Consider the following 22,481-nt stretch of genomic DNA (forward strand, 5'->3'; position numbering starts at 1 on the left):
ATAGATTTTGAAAATATTTTATGGTTCATTTTGTTTTGTAAACTGCTTTTTTATTCATCTGATTTTTTTTATTGTTTGTCCTTCAAATGTCAGTTAAAATATTGATCTTCATTGTTTTAATGAATTTGTAACAATTCATTTATTCAACAAATATTGACTGGATGTCTGTGTACTATTTGCCTCAGGCACTTGTACCTGCTAAGGTGCTGGAGATGCTGGAGTGAACAAGACAGACATGGCCTCTGCATGCATCAGATGTACATCAAGTTAGAAAACAAGCAAATAAAATGATACATAGATAATATGTAAGAAATTATGGAAAGTACTGTGAAAGCAGAAGCTTGCAATAGAGAATATGGACAGGGGGGTTTGAATGGGAAGACCTAATTTAAATCATATGATCAGAGAAGGTCTCTCTAAGGAGGTAACATTTATAATGAATCCTGAAGAATAAAAAGGAATCTGCAATTCTAAGAGAGGGGTGGGGGACTATTTCTTCCATGTAGAATGTCTCAGCAGCAGCACTACTGACCTTTTGGCCCGGATGATTCTTTGCTGTGATGGCCTGCCCTGTGCATTGTAGGGTATTTACCAGCATCCCTGCCTCCACCCAGTAGATGTCAGTAGCACTCTCTCCTTAGCAGTGATGACCAAAAATGTCTTCAATATTGTCGACTCTCCCCTCAGCCTCAGTTGAAAAGATCTGATGTAGAGGGAACAGAATGGGGGAAGGCCCTGAGGGCCAGTAGAGCTGCGAGGAGAGGCCATGTGGCTGCAGACCAGAGGAGGGTGATGGGGAACGAGGCTGGAGAGGCAGGTGGGGGCAGATCACATACACAGAGCCTTGTAGGAGCTGGCAAGGGATTATGCTTTAACCCTGAGTGTGGTGGGAAGCCATTTGGAAGGCTTCATTTTCTGTATGTTTCAAGTCAATGATGATTCTTGTTACATGTGGAAAGTAGATTGTGCTGGGTCCAAGAGTACACTCGAAACATATAAGCTGAGAGTCTGCAGCAATGATCCTGGGAGAGAAAATGCTAGTTTGGCCTAGTGTAGCAACAGTGGCAGTGGAGAAAAATGAGTAGATCTGCCGTTCATCTTGAAGATAGAATTGATAGGATTTGCTGTTGATAGGATGTTGATAGGATGTGGAAGCTGAGAGAATTTGAGGAATCAAAGATGATGACTGGGTTTTTGTTTTGGGTGATGTTGGATGGATAATGGAGTCATTCCCCACACAGGGAAGGTGTTAGGGGTGGGGAAGGGGCAGAAATCAGGAGTCCTTTTTCGGAGATGCCTGTGAAACATACAAGTGGAGATTTCAAGTAGGAAATTGAGTAATGAGGCTGGAGTCCAGAGGAAAAGCCATCATTTGTTTAACTTAGTCACCCATTCCTGGACATTTTCTGTTTTTCTCGTTTTCCCTATTATGCTATTACTTTATAGTCTGTTGTGAACAACTGCATACGTAGGTGTTCCTGTGCACGTTCTGTTTATTATTTCCTTAGAGTAGACCATTATGTGTGAGATCACACACGTATCAGTATATCTGTGTCAGAGTTATGTCCCATTCTAGGGCTTTAGTTACTAATTGTCCATTATCTCCATTCCATCTGTGCCTTAGAACTGCCATAGAGACAACAGAGAAAGGGGACAGTGCACAGCCCCAGGCAGATACTGTGTGGAAAAAAAGAAAATGAACTGGCCATTTTTAGATGGTCTTTTTGGATTCAGCTTCCCAGTTCTGTGTATCCATAGCTGAGATTTATTCTTTACCTTTCCCGGGAGCAGAGGTGTAAAGGAAGAGTGTGCTGTACTTGAAGAATAAGCATGGCATTAGAGTGACCTTTTGGAGGCTCAGGAATAAGTGACTTGAGGTAGCTGTACAGTGAATGTTTACAAAAAAACCACAGCCCAACAGGACAGTTTCAGGTTTTGCTTTGCTCTTCACACATTGCTGGCATAGATCATTGTTCCTCAGAAGTTTTTGGAATGTCAGTGACCTTTCCTCACCTGAGAGAAACAAGATATCCCATGGTGAAAAGAAGAGAAACGGGAGCAGTGGGAGCCCTCCATCCAAAAACCATTAATCTGAAGTTCTTCAGGGAAAGAGAGCATCTCACATATGCAGGAACACTTCTCTCAGGCTTTGTGCCTGCCCTGCTCCAAGCTGGAGAAAGGCTAAAGAGTTCACACTTTAGTGTTCTATGTACTTTAAGTCATTTGGTGAAAACCGAGTGTGGCTGTAGCACAGCATTGAACAGTGGTCCTGGCCAGGTCTAGATTTAATCCCAGCCTACCACTTGCTAAGCCCTGGGCCCCCAGGGTACTCAGTTCTTCTGCTTGACTTGGGGTTTTATAACTACCTGACGTTAGATACTCCTATTCATTTATTCTTTTCTTTCTCCTTAGAGTAGAATCTCCAGGAGATCAGGAACGTGGTTTAGTTTATTGCTGTTTCCCTAGCACCTAGAATAACATCTAGCCCATAATTAGTTCTCAATAATTACCAAATGAAGGAGTGACTGAATAGGGGCTGTTTACTGTTTTGTGCCTTAGATTCCTCATCTGTTGGAGATGACGATGTTAACATCCACCTAGTAAGGTGTTATGAGGACTAAATAAAGGAACCAAGCACTGTGTGGCAGCACTGAGGCAGGATTTCATCAGTGGGAGCCGGCACTGGAATTATCGTTTTCACTCTGTACAAAGCCAGGCTGGGCACTGCTGGTTAGCCTTGTTTTAGTTTTTGTGTTTAAAGTTCCCGTTAGTTCTTAGAATGCTGTGCACCTCCATCAGTGAGGGGGTATGTTTTGGTGACACATTTCACTACGGGAAACTCGAACGGCAGATGTGGGAAAATGTACATGTGGTGATGATGCACTGTGGAACGTTCCCCTTTCTCTAGAGCTACACCAGAATGGAGGGAGAGCCCCATCAACTCTGTACACCCAGCTCCTAGACACGGCCATCTAAGCATGTTTGTGGAATTCATGCATGATCAGACCTCAGCCCAGTGTCACCTTCCCTTGCTCTGGCGCAGTCCAGGCCTAGTACACAGTGTTTGTCAGCATCACTTCTATGGTGAAGGGACTTCATACGTCTGTAGTGTTCCCCAGCGCCTGGCATAGTGCTCAGTCAATGTTTGTTAAATGAATGAGCGTGGGAGAACATCTCCTGAGCCCCTTCACATCCAACTCTGTTGAAAAGAGCTCTGATGCTAGAAAAACTGTCAATCTGATTCGTCTCGTTGCTGTGCTGCGTTTCTAGGCAGCACCTCCCTGTGTAGGTAGCCTTCCTGTCAAGATCAAAAACAGGTGGGCTCTCATGGTTTCTCCCCTTTGCTCCTAGGGACAGTATGATTTGGTGAAATGCCTGGCTCCTATTCGAGACCCCAAGACCGAGCAGGATGGACATGATATTGAGAATGAGTGTCTAGGGATGGCTGTCCTGGCCATCTCACACTATGCCATGATGAAGAAGATGCAGTTGCCAGAACTGCCCAAGGACATCAGGTAAAGCTTCCCACTGGCTGAAGAATTGATTGTGAGGATGGTGGTGTTTCTACATGTTCTTACACATTTCAGCTTAATTACTGCCAGGGTTTGGCTGACCTTTGCTCTCTATGAAACCCAGATCTTACTTAGAATGTTTACTACATACACGTAGCATAATTATAATTGTGTCTTGATTTTGGATGTTGGCTGCTAATCTCAGAAATTTGTGCTTGGGTGAAATTGCTGAGCTGAGGATGCCAATAAAATTTAGTGACCCCCAGGCCTTCTCCGTCCCCTCCTTGCCCATGGTGGACACTGTCATCTATCACTGCATTTTTTCCTTTTGTTTTGGAGCCATCTTAAAAATCCTTCTCAGTACAGTTCTGTAAGCAGCAACTACCATCCCAAGCCTGAACTCTGAACGCGTTACAGTAGTTCACTACAGAGCTGTTAATTCTAATGTGAGAATTGATCAACTACTATTAAATATCTCAAGAAAACTGCATTTACTTAAAAATATCATTTGAGATCAAGTCTCTGTGAAGGAATATTTAAGTTCTGTCCATCTATGACATCCAGTAGTTTTTTTTCGCCAGTAGGCTATTAGGATGGTCATAAATGAAGACGGTCTCATTTTGAAGAAGGGACTTCGTAGCTGCATTGTTTGTGATAGGTGGCATGCGTCTTCTCATCAGGTTGCTGCTTGTTTCTCCTTGCACTTGACCAGAGTCTAGAGCAGATCACAGCTCGCTCCTCAGTGATGCAGGGATTGAGTCAATACTGCTCAACTGCTGCTTTCTCTTTTTTCTGTGGCCTTCACTTTGGGCACTTCCTCTTTATTTTTTCATAAGCTAAATTGAAAAATGACAGTTCTTCTCTAATTCTGTTACATTAATCTAAAAGAAAAATAACACTTGTTGAAGATAAATCCCAAACTTCACAATTTTCTACTGTTCTGAAGCCACTCCATGCGGCAGGGATGACCTGGGGCCAGGTGCTGTCTCAGTCCTGGGAGTAACAAGCAGATCAGTCTCCACATTTGTTTGGCCCCCAGTGGACTTGTTCTTTGTTTCATGGGTACTCACGTTCTTCTTAACATTGACTCCTGTTCTAGCAGTATATCAGCTTGTTTAGATTCTGTTTGTTGTAGATACTCACCCACTAGCACCTGGATAGGTAACTAATCTTTCAGCTTACCTGTTGATCTTTTAAATAATATATCTGATTCATATTCACATGGCAAACACTAAGTCTTTTGTATTAATTAGCTTTAGTATGTCTTTCTCTCTCTCTCTCTCTTTTTTGGGAGGTGGGAGGCTGGGGGGATGGAGTTTTGCTCTTGTTGCCCAGGCTGAAGTGCAATGGCGTGATCTTGGCTCACTGCAACTTCCGCCTCCCAGGTTCAAGTGATTCTCCTGCCTCAGCCTCCTGAGTAGCTGGGATTACAGGCATGTGCCACTATACCCGGCTACTTTTGTATTTTTAGTACAGATGGGGTTTCTCCATGTTGGTCAAGCTGGTCTCTCACTCCCAACCTCAGGTGATCTGCCCGCCTCAGCCTCCCAAAGTGCTGGGATTATAGGCGTGAGCCACTGCCCCCAGCCTTTCTTTCTCATTTTTAAAATAAAAAATGTGATCTGTTTAGAAAAGTTATAAATCAGACATGCAAATAGAACATACAAAGCATTTCTCATCACACAAATTGATAATTGCTCCTAACACCTTGCAGACCGTTTTCTAACTGATGCTCAATCCTAGTAACAGTGTGTAGATGTGAGTACTAATGTGCACAAGAATGGTGAAGCTAGCAAGCAAAAATGTAGATGCCCTGCCTTGGTGACCTGAAAATTGGGCAATACCTGTAGCAATTCCCATTTCAGTGAAATCTGTGGAGCATGTGCTTTTCTTTTCTTTCCCAGTTTCTCTTCACCTGCATCTCCTTATGATGGTCATCTTCAGTGCTTACTCCATCTAACGTCCTCTGGGAATAGATCTCCCTTTCCCATTTGGCAACATGTGGATTCATGGACTTAGATTTGTTTCTAAACTATTTTCTCCTAACCTGTACATGAAAAAGAGATGTACTTTTCTACTGTCTTTTAGCTACAAGCGATATATTCCAGAAACATTGAATAAGTCCATCAGACAGAGGAACCTTCTCACCAGGATGAGGATAAATAATGTTTTCAAGGATTTCCTAAAGGAATTTAACAACAAGACCATTTGTGACAGCAGCGTGTCCACGCATGACCTGAAGGTGAAATACTTGGCTACTTTGGAAACTTTGACAAAACATTACGGTGCTGAAATATTTGAGACTTCCATGTTACTGATTTCATCAGAAAATGAGATGAATTGGTTTCATTCGAATGACATTGGAAACGTTCTGTACTACGAAGTGATGGTGACTGGGAATCTTGGAATCCAGTGGAGGCATAAACCAAATGTAAGTGGCTGTTGGCAGTCGATCAAAGAGAACATTCCCGTGTCACATAGCGTATGCTATTTATCCTTCTGGAGTCATCTGTCTGCATGTCCATCACTCCCATAGGCTGAGTTTATTTAGGAGACCATGTATCATTCATATTTTATTTCATCCCTGTAGCACAAGGTCTAAATGAGTATTGAGTTATGTAGAGAAATATAACAACATGTTTAGTACGTAGTAGTATAATAATAATAGCAGATAGTTCCTGAGTGTTTACCATGTGCCAAGTACTTTTCTAAGTATTTTACAAGTATTAACTCATTTATTTCTAAAAGTAAAAAAACCTTTGAGGGAAGTATTGCTATTATCTCCATTTTAGAGATGAATACAAAGAGGCACAGAGAAGTTAAGAAATTTGCCCAGGGTCATAACTAATAAGCATTTGTGCCAAGAATTGAACTTAGGCCTCTGGCTCTGTGAAATTGACTAATTGATTTTGCTTTATGGAGGCTTCTTTATGAGATATTTATTGGATGAAGAAATAGAGCAGAGTGGCTTAAGAGCATGGGTTTTAGACCCACGTAGACGTGGTTCAATTCCTAGCTTCATGACTTATATGGCCTTAGGAGAGTTATTTCACCTTTATCTGCAGCTAAAAATTATGCATCTGTTAAATGGAGGTACCTACTGTCTGACTCAAGGTTGTGAAGAAACTAAATGGCATTTAGCACAAAGCCTGGCAACATAATAAATGTTGAATAAATTATTATAACTGTTACAATTATTATTACTGTAATTAATAATATTAAAGTAAATGTGGGTGGGTGCAGTGGCTCACACCTGTAACCCCAGCACTTTGGGAGGCTGAGGCAGGCAGATCACTTGAGCCCAGGAGTTCGAGACTAGCCTGGGCAACATGGTGAAACCCTATCTTTACAAAATATACAAAAATTAGCAGGATGTGGTAGCACATGCCTGTGGTCCTAGCTACTTGGGAGGCTGAGTTGGGAGGATCGCCTGAGCCTGGGAGGTCAAGGCTACAGTGAGCCATGACCTTGCTACTGTGCTCCAGCCTGGGTGACAGCAAGACACTGTCTCAAAAAATTAAATAAATGAATAAAATATGAGACTCATTTTCTCCTCCTATTTTATTCTCTTGCTAAAACAATAATGCTTGATACTTACTGAGGGCTTTCTATATAGTAGGTATTATACTATGTTAGTTAGCACTTGTCTAATCTCAGAGAACCCTGTGAAGATGTAAGCTCTCTATTTCATGAATAAGGAAAATGAGGCTCAAAGAGATGATGTAACTAGTTAAGTAATTGGCAGAGGCAGGAACTTAACCTAGATCTCTGGTCTCCAGGGCTCATGCGACACAAAATATTTTCACTTGTGCAGATATATATTATTCAGTGTGTAGATTATTTCAAGCATGAAATTCATGTCTTCTCTGGAAAATCCCAACTTGAGTACTGTTATAAAGTCAAGACGATTGGTAATAGGAGAAAGCTCATGTTCAGCTCAGTGGGAACTGGGAAGAGTATGTTATCTGTCTGTGTCAGAGCATGTGTAGTAGTCTGGAAGTGAGGGGACCTGAATGTAGATGCATGTCTGGTGAGCAGTGATTTCCCTTTCTGAGTTTCCGTGCACATTGCGTATTACATAGTTTAGACAGTGTGCTCATTAAGGTCTCTTCCAGATGTGAAAGCCCAGGATTCCCTGATATAACCCAGTTCTTTGTTCCTAACCCTGCAGGTGCCAACTCCCCCAATCCTTCTGCAAGTCCAGACGAGCTGGCTTTCTCTTCCTTGGGCCTAGGCCCTGCATAGGTTTCCCAGCAGCATTGACCTTTACCAATAGAAAATGAGGAAAGCAACTTAACCCTGTCCCTTTTATGTATCTTATCAGGTTGTTTCTGTTGAAAAGGAAAAAAATAAACTGAAGCGGAAAAAACTGGAAAATAAACACAAGAAGGATGAGGAGAAAAACAAGATCCGGGAAGAGTGGAACAATTTTTCTTACTTCCCTGAAATCACTCACATTGTAATAAAGGAGTCTGTGGTCAGCATTAACAAGCAGGACAACAAGAAAATGGTAAGTTTGTCCCAGAAGCTCTTAAGTCTGGATCTGGTGATGAGAGGGAGAATTGCTGAGTTCCGTTCTGCAGTACATGATTTTCAGAGTTCCTGTCCTAAAGAGAAAATAGGATTTTCTTATTGAAGCCAAAAAGTTCCTATTACCAAGGCATTCTCAGTGTTTTAAAGTTACACTGATACCTTCCAGTGCCTTTCTTTGGTCTCAGAAATGTGAATCTGCCTTAGGATTTGCTTCCCTCCCAAATATACCTCAGCATCAATATTTAATTCACAAAGCTAGTGGATTTGAAGGAAAAGAAAACCAGCAAATGTCAGTGTTTCCTCTCAAGGGCTCTGGCACGGCCTCTCTGCTGAGCTGAAGTGCAAAGCAGGAAGCTCCACATTGCCCTCAGGCGAGCCTCGGCCACAGTGGCAGTCATCGATGTGGTGTCAGGCACACCGCAGTGACTCTCGGACAGAGGAAGGGGTGTTTAATCTCACTTCCTCTTTTTTGGTATCACTTGAGGACATAATCTAAACAAGCAGGAAGTGGGAACTCTGCCAAAATAAACCTGTTTGTGTCAGGGGAAGTCACAACCAACAACATGCAGAGAGAGCGGCTGGTGAGACAGCTAGCACTCTTAAGGTGAGTGGAGCCAACACCAGGAAAGGCCACATTCTGCCCAAATGTGGCAGATACTATGTCACAGTGATAACGCTCAGTGCTGAGGAAGAGCTTGGTGATAGGGTTTAGGGCAGACAGTCACTCTCCTGTATTCAGAATAACTTGTCTTTCTGGTATAACCTTTTGGAAAACAGTTTGGCAACCTGTTAAAAGCCTTGAAAATATTTATATATCCCTCTGTTTAGGAATCTAGAGAATGAATCTATCTTCCAGAAACAATGTGAGAGGCAGGTTGTGGTTTATGAATAAGAATGTTCATTCCAGTAGTAATTAAAGTGCCAAAATTCTGAAAATAACTTAAATATACAATAATAGGAGAATAAGAAAATAAATCACAATTTGCCTGAGTAGCAGAATATTAGACAATCAGGTTGCTGAATTTTTTAATGACCTGGAAAAAAGGTCAGGGAAAAAAGCAGGATATAAAACTTTACCTATAGAATGGGACCAGTTTTGTTCAAAATATCAATAGGTATGCATGTATATACACATGCTCTTAGAAAAGTAAATATTAACAGCCACTTATTTATGGTGGCATTATGAGTGGTTTTAAATTTCTTATTCTCCCCTCCTTTTTTTTAAACAAAAAACATACATTTTATTAGAAAAATATAGTAAAAACAAAGTGAAGGGGGAGAAGTAGAAGAGCTCAGATGGATGTTAGTGGAAAGATGCGAAATGGAGGGAGAAAAGAAGTGCTGTTGATGGAGCACATCCTGGATATTAGGCCCCGTGTTATGTGCTGCATCCTGGATATTAGGCCCCATGTTATATGCTGTGCCTGTATCTTGGTCTGTCTTAGTCCTTATAAGAACCTCAGAGGACTGAGCCTCAGCTCTACTTGAAATGAGGAATCTGAGACTAATCAAGAGGCATGGGATCTTGCACAGGGTCACTCAGTGAGAAAGTGGCAGGCACTTGCCCAGCTCTGTCTGGTTCCTGCCTGTGCATTTTGCCTGTGTTGCTTTGGCTTCTAAGGAGTTATCATCCCTCAGAAACCCTGAAGGGAGTGAGGGAGAGGCTGACATGTCCATGATCTGGCTCTTCAACGTGGTGTCTGCCTGGTGCACATTTTATGAGCCTGCCCCATCCTGTCCTGTCCTGGTTGACACAGTCAAGTCTAGCACCAACACAAGTTGGTGCACCCATCATCTAAGTCAGAGCTCACCCTGGCCACATGGGCCAGTGATTCTATGCCAAGCTACAGTGCTGTGGAGGGAGCAGGAGGAGGGCAGGAAGAAAGAAATACTTGATTCCTCCATTAGTTTGTTTTTCTTTACCACGCTAGCCCTTACTATGTGTTGGGCACTTCCTATTCTGAGCACTTCACAAATACCACCTCTTTTAATTTTCATGTCAACCCTGTGGGTGAGTATGATAAGGGGAAACTGAGGCACGAAGAGGTTAAGTAACCTGTCCAAGGTCACACAGCTGTTAGGTTAAAGCATTTGAAATTGCCAATATTTGATCATTTTGACCTATAAAAATGATGATTCCATATGCATAACCCTACTAGCAGGTGGAGAGGCTGCGATTTGAACCCAGAGCAGCTGGCTCTAGAGCCTGAGCTGAGGGTTGACCACTGCTCCATGCTGCCAGTTTAGAATCTCATGCCCTCGTTGTCCCCTCCCAGCCATGGGATTTCCAAGCCCTTTAATCAGGCAGTACTTTGAAGAAACCCTGATACCAGCATGTTGTCAAGTCAGACCTTGTTGTATCACTTCTCTCTGCATCTCCTTGGCATCCCTAATTTCTGTTTAGACTCCTGTTCTCAGGAAATGTAAGTGCAGATGTGGTCTTGCTTATCATGTGGCTGGGTGAGGGGCTGCCCAGGCCAGCCTGCCCCTTGTTCAGAGCATCTTGAATTTGCTCTTCAGGGATATCCGCAGGTGGGTGCCTGGTCACACGTGCAAGGCAGTGTGCTCAGTGTGGTTTCTCTTTCCTGAGGTGCCATTCCTATGGTGACCCTGCCCTCTCCAGGCCTCCTTCCTCATAGCCCCAGGCATGCTTCCTTCGGCATTACAGCTGCATTGGGCCCCTGACCTCCCTCCTGCCGAGTGGCTTGTCTCCCCTGCTCCTTTTTCCCTTCACTGTCCTCTCGTTTCTGCCACCTGCCTCTCCTTTCTACAGGGCTATGAAAGAGTCATTTTGCCCTTTTTTGAAGCCTCAGATGCTTTTTAATGTTTTTTTTGTGAGTCAAAGCTCCACATCATGGCTTTTGCATACCTTCCCTTGCCAGGAAGTGTTCTTGATTGACCTGATAGTTCCTGTCAAATGGGCAGTCTCTTCAGGGATCAATGATCAGGACAAAAGTACCCCAAATCTACAACACAGGTGTCTTTCAGAACACCTTCCTTGATGGAAATCCCCTCCCTCCTCTTCTCCACAGGTGCCTTTGCCTCTTCCCACTCTGAGTAAGACACTCTGCTCTCTCCAACTCTCAGAGCTCTCTAGGCTTAATCTAGCAAACTCTTCACTGGGCCTGGGATTATTCCTAGATTAAAATCCAGGAGTTTCACCTTCTAGAGCAAGTCTGCTATGAGATGAACCACACTGCCTCTGTTTCTTTTCTCCCAAGCAGGAATAATGCTGATTTAGCCATTCACTATTGAGTGCCAAGATTACGGTGCATGCTTTGCCCCTTCCCACCTCCACTTTTGTGCCTCTGCCACTTTGATTCAGGCTTCCTCTTCTCCCATCTGGACCCAGGGGACAGCTTCTCTGCATGTCTCCCTGCCTGCCACAGCCTCCCCCCACCCAACACACACACGCACGCACGCATGCACGCACGCACACACACACACACACACGCACACACACACACTCTAACGTCATCTGATAGTTTGAGATAATAGATGGGAAAATGTGTTGAACAGTGAAAGTCCTATATAAATGCAAGGGGGATCGGGCGCAGTGGCTCACGGCTGTAATCCCAGCACTTTGGGAGGCCAAGGTGGGAGATCACTCAAGGTCAGGAGTTCAAGACCAGCCTGGCCAACATGGTGAAACCCCGTATCTACTAAAAATACAAAAATTAGCCAGGTGTGGTGGCAGGTGCCTGTAATCCCAACTACTTGGGAGGCTGAGGCAGAAGAATCACTTGGACCCAGGAGGCGGAAGTTGCAGTGAGCCAAAATCTCGCCACTGCACTCCAGCCTGGGCGACAGAGTGAAACTCCATCTCAAATAAATAAATAAATAAATAAATAAATACAAGGGGTATATTTAGTATTGATGAAAAGGTTTTCCCTTTGGGGTTCCCATTGGGTTATAAAAATCTTCTCACCGTGTACCTCCCTATAGAGTCAGCCACTTAAGCTGATAGAGACATGATGTAACCATGGGAATTTCTTCTCTTTCAACAGGAACTGAAGCTCTCTTCCCACGAGGAGGCCTTGTCCTTTGTGTCCCTGGTAGATGGCTACTTCCGGCTCACAGCAGACGCCCATCATTACCTCTGCACCGACGTGGCCCCCCCGTTGATCGTCCACAACATACAGAATGGCTGTCATGGTCCAATCTGGTTGGTCCTAGAACCTTATCAGTTGCCTTTGGTGTGCAGAGAGCCCATGTTTTAGTGATGGGGCATGTCATCATTGTTTAGGTCAGGCCAGTTGACCATGCTGCCTGGTACTTGTTGGCTGTCCTCCTTTCCTCCCTGCTGTCCAAGCTCTGGTCAGGCCTTCCTGTAATCTCCTGCCATCCTCTTTGCAGCAGCCCCTCAATGCTGCTTCTTTACTTGGATCTCTCTTCATAGTTTAACCCCCTCACCTCTCCATAGCTGATCAAGAAGTACTACACTTTCTGATTTCTTGCTGTGTCAAACAATGTGGGCAATTCAAGAAACACTGAACACAGCTGAGCGTGCTGCCATGTGCCTGTGGTTTCAGCTCCTTGAGAGGCTGAGGTGGGAGGATCACTTGAGCCCAGGAGTTCAATTCTAGCCTGGGCAACATAGCAATATCCCATCTCTAAAATATATAAAAGAAGAAAAAGAAAGATCAGATGACGATCTTAGCATCAGACAGTGTAGTAAATGGAATTGTCAGTCAGCTTGTCCCAAGGTGCCAGGTGAACAGTGGGGACCGTGAGGGTAATACAGCCTTAAGGCCAGAAGGGGCTGTGTGGGATGCCTTGTCCCACCTGCATCTCAGAACTGGCAGCCTGTGCTGAAGTACCCCTGGTGATGGGCAATGTGTGAGGCAGCCCATGGATTCGAGCTCTGACTGTGAGAGACGTGCATACCTTTCTGATATGGAGCTGAGCTGTAGTGGGCTTCTCTGTAACTTCTGCCTACTCACTTGAATTCTGCCTTTTGAGACAACAGGGATTCCGTTGACTTGCTCTTACATATGACAGCCCTTCAGGCAAAGGAAAACAGCCAGCTGCTGTGTTTCTTCTGAGCCTCTCTTTTCAGACCACAGAATATCTGGGGAAGCATCTCTTCTGCCACCTTCCACATGATGTGCTTCTCACCTTCTTCCCTCTTCTGGCTACCTTGTGGACAGGTAGCTTAGTAGTCACATGGCCCTGGCCTTGAGAGGCTCACAGACTCATAGGGAAACAGACATGCAAAGAATGGCAGAGCAAGGGGTTGAGCATTTGAAAAGCGTCTTCTGCCAATGTCCCAGCCATGGTTGTGCTTCAGGGCCCAGGCACTCGCTCTTCCCTTGGCCCAGAATGCCCTTCCTCCAGAATCTGCGCAGCCTCCACTTCCTTCAGGTGCTAGTCAGATATCACCTTATCCGTGAAGTCTTCCTTGACCGCCTTATATAAAATCATACCTCTTTCCCTTCCTTCTCCATCCCATACATGTTGGCCGCTGCACTCTGCCTTATTTTCCTTCAGTGGCAGTTGTTGACCTCCTGAGATACTATGTTTATTTACATAACATAACATTTGTTCCTGGTCTGACTACCCTCACCTCCCAGAATATGAGCTTCCCAAAGGCTGGGGCTGCATTGCTCACTGCTTTCTTAGCACACACAGGGTCTGACACATTGTAGGCCCTCAGTGAGTATTTGTTGAATGAATGGATATTTCATGTTTGATGGGATGCTGACATTCCTTGCCTAAAGAGCCTGCTCAGAGTAGGTGGCATTGAAATCTGATTAAACCAAAGAATCAATGATGGCTTGCCAGGCCTTAAAGCGTGGAAAGGGTACCTAGATGAGAGGTCAGCACATGCAAAGGCATGGTGCAGTTAGAAAGTACAAGGTCCCTGTCTCTCTAAAACACACGAACCATGGCGGCCTTCTCTCACCAGCACTTAGCAAGCAGCACTCACCTCATGCAGGGATGTATTCAGTCAGTATTCACTGCTCTCTACATGCCAGGACTCACTGGTCCTGGGGATACAAAAAAGTGTAAGACAGGCCTGTTCCTACTAACATCTGTCCAATCCTCACTGATGTATTCTCTCAGTGTGAGCCCATGGTGATACAATAATAAACAATATGGCCTCTAGTTCCCACCTCCCTGAGGTTTGTGCTCCCACTGGGCTGGCTAGGGGTGGAGGGGAGGCATGGCAGCTCCTCATCACCAGCCTTCAGAGAGGCTCTTCTGTCTCGAGCTGGAGACGCTGTCCGTAGGGAACGTGGGGACAAGCAGGGCTCTTTGCCTTGGGCAGGAGGCTGAGTCCTCTTCTCAACCTTGGAGACTCCATCGGTCCTGAGGCCACTCGGTATTTCCACTACACTCATGGATGGCATCAGAGGGGACTTTAGGATCCCGGGCAGATAGTGTGATGGGGCCGTTAAGACTTGAGGCAGCTCAGGAGAGTGGATAGCCCAGAGGTTCAATGTCCTGTTTGGTGTGAGCTCTTTCTCCCTTTGCCTACTTGTCCCTCTAGTACAGAATACGCCATCAATAAATTGCGGCAAGAAGGAAGCGAGGAGGGGATGTACGTGCTGAGGTGGAGCTGCACCGACTTTGACAACATCCTCATGACCGTCACCTGCTTTGAGAAGTCTGAGGTCAGTCAGGACACTGGCTTGGACCAGGCCATACAGCCATGAGGTGTCCAGTGTAGCCTGGTTGAGGAGCTGCTGCAGACAGAACCACCCTTGGCAGGGTGGAATTGAAAAGCCTGGGTCTCTGAGAAGATCCCTGGGAGGTCAGGCAAGGGCCCCTGCCCTCAAAAGGAGACTGCTCCCCAATAGCCAGACCCCTACATCCTTCCCCTGTAGGGCCCTTTCCTTCTTCCTTCATGGGACCCATGGTGGGGGTCCACCATGGCTCTGGAAGACAGAACATGACCAGAAAACCAATTCACACCCAACACTTGGAAAGTATAGTGTCATTATGTAGAGTGGTTTATTTAGACTCAGTGCCAACATCATCTCAGACCCAGAGCTATGCCTGTCTACAGCATTCACTGGTACAAACCAGCACCCAAATGCCACTTCATCCACATGGCCTAACACAGTTTTTTCCAAATGGTAGCTTCAGACACTTCAACAAATTGCCACCCCATCTTAGAACAATGAATAGAGATGTCTTTTAGTGACTGAAGCGTAGCTGAAGCTGGGGATGATGTGAGATACATTCTGAGGGCTAAGATATTCGCCAGAATTACTGACTTTGCCTCACTAGACCACAAATGCCTTTGTTATTCATGTAATTAAAAAAACTATAAAGTGGAATATTTTCAGACAGTGAGTTTTACAAAACACTTTACATCAGTACACTTTTAATCAGTACTGGTTAGGCTCCACATGCATGGGGAGACCTGGGATACAGAGGGGCTTTTGGCAGGGAGAGTAGATGCAGGAAGGACAAGCTCACTGGTGAACCCCTGGGGCTGGACTCAGTCAAGAGTGGGAGGAGGAAACGGCAGAAGGAACCAGCGCTTCCAAGTGTCCTGGGTGAGGCAATGCAGGAACACCACCACCTGCCCAGGCTGTTCCTGAACAGCTGGGCCTCGGGGCTCCATGGCTCAGAGCCTGTCAGGCTCATTGCCTTCCCAGAATGCTTGCCGTCTATTCATCAGTCATTGGAGGAAGCTTAATGTGTTTACAATGGAGGGGTGCATGAGACAGCCCAGCCTCCTCCTGAAGTGGAATTGGCCTGTGCAGTACCAAGAGTGTCTATGACTCCCTAACAATGTCACATCACCCGGGGAAAACAGCAGTCGTAGAAATGATTACTTCCAGCACACACTGTGGCCCACCAGACCCTGTGCCAAGCATTGTACCTACTTGTGCTTTTTTAAGCCTTGTAATAGCCATATTAGGTAGGTGATATTATCCCATTGTACAGATGAAGTCACTGAGATTTTGAATATCATCTCCTAGTTTACAGCTTATGTAAGTCTTTCTGACCCTCATTGTTTACCACTAAAATAGTTTAGTTTGTACAAAAAGAGCCCATGAGGGAAAACTGCTTATACCTATCTGGCACCACAGTGTTCCAAACCTGGGTCAGACATTGAACACCAGCTCCCAGTGTGGTTTTCCTCAAGTAGAGACATGGCCTGGAAGGGCTCAGTTTGAGGCTGTTCCTTGAGAAATTTTGCCATCATAATTATTACCTCATACATAATATTTGCTGGACTTTATAAAGGGCTTACTAAGTTTTTCAATACACCATGTTATATAATTGTAGCAACAATCCTATGAGGTTGGATTTTCATGAACTTTATCTTACAGGTGAAAAACCAAGTGACGCTTTTGTAGAAATAGCTACTGTGTCTGCTGTAGTATTAACTCCCTTTTATCAATGCCTTCTCCTGGACCTTGTTTTATTATTTAGTTAGTTGTTGGTTGGATTATTTATTGAGAATAAACTTTATTTTTGAATAATTTTAGATTTACAGAAATGTTACAGAGATGGTGCAAAATTTCTCTTACTCTTCATGCAGCTTCCCCTAATGTTAATACCTTACATACCCATGCCTGAACCCATTTTAAATGTGTAATTTCTGGTCATATCCTGAATAGCAGGTGCAGGGTGCCCAGAAGCAGTTCAAGAACTTTCAAATCGAGGTGCAGAAGGGCCGCTACAGTCTGCACGGTTCGGACCGCAGCTTCCCCAGCTTGGGAGACCTCATGAGCCACCTCAAGAAGCAGATCCTGCGCACGGATAACATCAGCTTCATGCTAAAACGCTGCTGCCAGCCCAAGCCCCGAGGTTCGTCTCCCCATGCCAGAGCCAGGCTGTATCCCATCAGTAATGTGCTGAGACCCAGATCGACCAAAACACGCTGACTGGCTTAAACAAAGTGGACTCTCCCCACAGTTTCTAGGTGTTTTTTATTGAGTTTAATTATACTTCTGTGCCCAACTCACATCCAATCCCTTGAGTGTGAGCATTTTCTATAGAAGAGGCATATACCTTTCTCAGCATCTCATTAGGCTGCAGAAATGCTCAGCGTTAGTAAGCAGAAAATCACTTCTTTCTTCCTTAAGATAAAATGCCTTGAGGGGTCTCCTGTCACTGGTTTATTTATCTGAGAGATATTCCTGGCACATCTTTTATGGGCCAAGAACTATATCAGATGCAAAGAATCAGAAATGCATAAGGTCCAGTCCCCGCTCTCTGGGGGTTTCCAGTCTAATGCTGATGTTACAGGTAAATGAGGCCACTGCAGTTTGTGATGGGTGTTTTAACCAACATAGATATCGTACCCTGGAGTCAAACAGAAAGGGATGGTCAAAATCCCTGAGTTCCGTGGCACATAGGGCTGCCTGAAGGAGGCAGCTCTTGAACTGAGTGTGGGAGGATGAGTGGGAGGTTGCCAGTGTGGTCAGGGCATCTCGGCACGTGCAAACAGAGACATGGGCGGGGGCTGCCATGAAGGTGAAGGTGGAAGGGAGGGGCAGGTGAGGCTGAGCTTAGGGTGTGGGGGCCTTGAGTGCTGTGCCATGGAGCTGGGTCTTTATCCTGCAGGCTGTGGGGGCCAGGGAGGATCAGGGAGTGAAATGGATCCAAGGGGGTGAGCCAATCAGCTGTTTCTTGTTAAGCCTCTTGAACAGTGTCACTGATGTTCTGCAGGTGGATTTGTGTCTTAGAATGTGAGGACTGGAAAGACACGTAGAGGTCACACAGTCAACTGTCTCATTTTATAGATGAGAAAATTGACGCCCAGAAGAGTGAAGTGGTCTTATCAAAGGTCAGCGTCAAAGAGGGGCTTGAGTGCCAGGCCTAACCTGAGTGCCCTAGCTCTTGAGAACTGTTTATTTTGCTGCGCCTCACCTCAAGATGCTGCCCTTCATGCGTCAGGTTCTTCCCTTAGAAGGAGGAAGGCCTCAAAGAAGGAGCAGCGCGATTGCCACTGAGGCCCCACGAGTGTCAGAGGAAGACCCTCTGAGGAGTCTTTATCTGGGACACATCTTGTTCTTCCAAGCGAACATGTCCATGAACCCTCACACCACCAGGGGTGGGCAGAGGAAGCAGTACCACGATAGAAAGGGACCTGAGTTCTTGATGTTTGAATCAGTTTTTGGTCTCAGCAAGGGGCTTGTCACTGAACTTGGTGAAAGAGGAAGGACTTGTGTTCTTGATCAGATAGGGTTTCCTGCCAGGCTCAGAGAATAACTGCAGCCTTTGTTTTCATGCTTGAGGATTTTCCGCAGAGGTAAAAACACATCTGCCACTTGGCTGTGAGACCTCAGAGTGAGTTCAAACCTTAAAGCCCAACAGCCCTATTTATTCACAGCAACACACTCGAACGAACCCCAGTTGAGGCTCCTGAAACTCAGTGCTGAATGTGTTTCCTGTTGCCTTTCCCACCTGACTGTGAACTCCTAAGACAGGACCTGAGTCTCACTCACCACTCTGTGGGCTTGTGGGGAGGACAGTGCCCAGCACGGAGTCAGCGTGAATAATGCCTGTCAAGTGAACCAGGTAGCAGGAGCTGCTGGATGGTGGGTGCCTACTGTGGCCCAGGCAGTTTATGTACCTACCTCATTTATTTCATCTACACAGTAGCTTTTTGTAGATATTACAAAGGTGATGAAATTGAGACTTAAGAGATGGTAAGTGACTTGCTCAAGGCCATGTAGCTAGTAGTATCGGTAGTAGGTATAACAGTAGCAATAATTAATAAGAACGGCTGCTATCATGTGAGCAGGACTTACAATTTGCCAGGCATTGTTTGGAGATCTTTCATGTTTTAAGTCATTTAGTCCTCAAAATAACCCAGAATATGTTGTTATCCCAATTATACATGCCCAAGATCACTTAGGTAGAGGTTGAGTGGGGATTTGAACTCGCGTTGTCTGACTCCAAGTCCAGTGATTCCTTCTGTACCACCGCCCCCATCCTGCCCAGGTCACATTGTCTTTGGAAAGGTGCAGCCATCAGCCTAGGACTTTAGAGCAAGCACCAATTCTCCTGACCTTGGGAGAGTAAGAATAAGGCCTGTGTGTGAGGCCTCCTTACATAGGTCCCCCAAAGCTCTCTCTTTTCCCTCTGCCGTGTGCAAATTAGAGAAGTGGTGAAATCGTGAAAATTAGACATGAGAATGTTGTGTTGGGTTCTTCAGCTCCTCTGCCCTCCTAACCACAGGGTTTTGATAGCCAGACCCTGATCGGAGTTTCTCACTTGAAAATGCAACTAAGAAACTCTTCATGGGATAAATAATAAGCAAAGTGAAAAAGCAGGAGGCCACTCAGAGTGGGCGTGATGGCTCAGCAGGTCCCACATCTCTGGTCCTGTGTCCTTTGTCCAGCTCCACTGCCCATCTCCCACTCCAGAACCCTGATGATACAGGAGGGATGATGACAGTGACTAAGATGTAATGCCAGTCATAATTACGGCAGCAACCAGTCAGGGAGCGTTTTACTCCATACCAGGCACTGAAGGCAGCCCTTCCCTTGCGTCATCCCATTCGTCCACATGGTAACCTGTGAGGGACACAGCTGTGGCCCCCATTTTTCTAGTGAGGAAACACCTTCATGGAGGCACTGTGGCTTCCCCCATTCACCTTGTTGACCCTGGTGCCATGTTCCCTGAAGTGCCCATGCAAAGAATAGTCCATAAATGGCTTCGGTTCCATCCCCCTCTCATTTCCCAAGTGGCTCTGCTGCCTGGCCTCTTGCCTGTGGACACCAGCCACGGGGCCCCTTCTTGATGCCTTTTCTCCTGAGTTGAGTTGAGCCTGAGTTGCCTCTGAATCGGATTTTCCCCAGGTAACAGGGTGGAGTCAGGAAAATGGTATGGAGGGAGCAGCCTCTGGAAAAAGGAGTGCCCAGGATGTGAGAACAAGGGGAGCCTCTCCCTGAGCCCTGTTTCTGGCACCCACATTTGTTCTCCCGATTAGGGCCAGGTATGTTGTGGGAAGGGTAGAGACGAGAGCATCTCTAACTTCAGTGTGAATCCTAAGATTACGAACTGCCTGGCCTTGGGCCAGTTACTTAATCTCTCGGAATCTCTGTTTTCTCATCTATAAAATGGGGATGAGAATACTATGTATTCCATAGGATTGTCATAAGGACAAAGGAGTTAATGTGTATAATGCTCATAGAACAGCGGCTGGCACGGAGAAAACAGTCAGAATATGTGAGCTTAAAAAATTAGAAAGGAAAAGAATGCCCTGTCCTGAGGGATAGCAGGGATTAGAGACGTGACCCTGTGCAGGAACCCGGCACTCAGCAGCCATTGCCTCCCAGCGGTGTGTGTGGTGGCCTCCATGGGTTGTGCCTGGCTGTTCTTACAGATGTTCTTTTAGGAACTTCCTCCTGTTACGGTCCAGGAATCAGGACTGGAATGGCTACATTTTCTCCCCTAACGCATTATTGTCTTCTAGTGCAGGAAAGAGGAAGTGAAGAGAAATGCATGTTCGTTGTCATTTTGCTAATATTCCTGCTTCAGTTAATAAAATTGATGAAAACATACAAGTCTTCAGAGATTCCCGGAATACTTTCCCTGCTAGTCAGAATCTGGAAGGTCCCTTCTTGCCTTATGATAATCTTGTTCCTTGTAGTAGCTCCATGGTGGGAAAGGTGATTTCTGTGGATTGTAGATTTTCTGGCCTCGAGAATTTTGTAATGTGTTGGGTTTGCTGTTTGAATCAGTAGAATCTGGGGGATAGTCTACTTAAACCTGCACATTGAGGGGGCATTTGGTAAGCACCTCCTCCGTGTCAGGCACTGCTGGTACCACAAGCTTCAGACAGGGCACTGTTCTGGGTCTCCTGCCCTGATCTTCTGGCTCAAAACCAGCATTTGTTCACCTCCTCCTCTGGTTCCCATCATGCCCTGGGCCCGGGTACTGCTTCTTCCTTCTACAGCTCTCATCCTTTAGAAAGACGCCAGTCATTCGTTCATGCATTTAACAAATAATTGAGTGCCTACTATGTACCAGGCTGTGGAGGTGGAGCAGAAAATAAGACAGTCTCTGACTTCTTTCAGTTTCCGGTTTTACATTTTAAATTTTAATTTCACTAGGGAAACTGTTTCTGACCTTTCTTACCAGAATAGATCTTGCCGTGCCAACCTTGGAGCACCACACACCTGTTCTTTAGAGGAGCTGAACAAATTGTAGCTTTCCATTTAATTGTTTATTTGGAAGTTTTGGCTCTGTCGTTACCCTGTGAGCTCCTGGAGGGTAGGAGCCATGTGCCTATTGAATAAGCACTTGTTGAATGACTGAAGCAGCAAGCGCCCGCACACCCGTCCCACAGCCACGGCTCAGCAGACGTTGGCTGTCTGAGAGCTTGGATCTTGGGTGCTGTGCTCAGACTCCTCCAATCTCTTCCACAGAAATCTCCAACCTGCTGGTGGCTACTAAGAAAGCTCAGGAGTGGCAGCCCGTCTACCCCATGAGCCAGCTGAGTTTCGATCGGATCCTCAAGAAGGATCTGGTGCAGGTGAGTCACGGCTGCAGGGTGTGGGCCAGCTGTGGTCCTGCCTCCCCACGGTGGATCAGCTTGGGGATCTGGGGGAAGGAAGGCTGTGTTTGGGGAAATCTTAGTAGAAAAAGAACAGAGAGACTTTCCTTTGATGGCAAAAGCCGTACAACCATTGCCTCCATCCTCTTCGCCCTTGCTAATGCTCCTCAGAGACATGTTTTGAGGTAAGTGGTTTGGTCAGGCTTTGTGGGGTTCCCTAGAACTGCAGGGACCTTCTGTGGTGAGGGAGTGCTGAGGGGGTGGCAGGGCAGGAGGTGGCTCTCCACAGGGGAGCATGGCCATCACCCTTCGCTGCCTGCAGCAGGCTGTGTGACGGAGCACCTCCAGAGTTCAGTCCTGCACTTCCTGACGGAGCACCTCCAGAGTTCAGTCCTGCTCCTTCCAGAAGGAGCAGAGCTCGAGAGGAGAGAACACAGGGAGGGAACAAGAGGACATGCGCAGTCTGGGCCTGAAGGAGAACTATCTTGAGAAACAGATCCCAGCCTTTGGAGGCCTTTTTGCCCAAAATCTACAGGTTGAAGGGGGGCCCAGGATCTCCCCAGGGGCTGCCCTGGAGCTGTTGCTGGTGGTGTGAGGCCCAGGGAAAGCCCACTTTCTGTTCTGCTGCCGCTCCCCAGCCCTGTTGCATAGAGCTACGCATTGGGGTATCAGGGAGATGGTGCGGCAGCCTTGGAGAGAAGCAAGCACGGGGCCACTCACCACCTGGGGAGATGGCAGCGCCTTGGAGGTGTTGGAGGGTGAGGCGGAAGCTGCCTGCTGTGAAGGAGCCTGGGGAGAGTGGCACTCGGGGGTTTGTTACTTTACCTTTTTCAGTGAGTCCCCAAGATTGTTGGATGGGGCTTGAGGGAGTGGAAATCCACAGCTAAACTGCCTCACTTCCCTCGTGGTACATTTCTTCACCAAAGGCCCATCATTGTTCTCTATTCCTCTCGTGGTGTCAG

At 46.0% G+C, this 22,481-nt stretch overlaps 1 protein-coding gene across 9 annotated transcripts in view; it reads left to right on the forward strand.

Moving 5' to 3' along the window:
- JAK1 (Janus kinase 1) overlaps nt 1-22,481 on the forward strand; it is a 235,464-nt gene that overhangs the window by 196,627 nt on the left and 16,356 nt on the right. For 6 of the 9 annotated variants that reach the window (XM_063654603.1, XM_054484157.2, XM_063654614.1 and 3 more), the window contains 7 exons: nt 3,352-3,515; nt 5,601-5,943; nt 7,837-8,022; nt 12,053-12,210; nt 14,539-14,662; nt 16,628-16,817; nt 21,392-21,498. In XM_063654603.1, the coding sequence (XP_063510673.1) occupies nt 3,352-3,515; nt 5,601-5,943; nt 7,837-8,022; nt 12,053-12,210; nt 14,539-14,662; nt 16,628-16,817; nt 21,392-21,498 (1,272 nt within the window). The remainder of the gene's footprint in view (nt 1-3,351; nt 3,516-5,600; nt 5,944-7,836; nt 8,023-12,052; nt 12,211-14,538; nt 14,663-16,627; nt 16,818-21,391; nt 21,499-22,481) is intronic. The other 3 variants (XM_063654634.1, XM_054484174.2, XM_063654630.1) reach the window with 1 other exon arrangement.

Source organism: Pongo pygmaeus, chromosome 1 (genome assembly GCF_028885625.2).
Source record: "Pongo pygmaeus isolate AG05252 chromosome 1, NHGRI_mPonPyg2-v2.0_pri, whole genome shotgun sequence".
NCBI classification, from domain to species: Eukaryota; Metazoa; Chordata; class Mammalia; order Primates; family Hominidae; genus Pongo; species Pongo pygmaeus.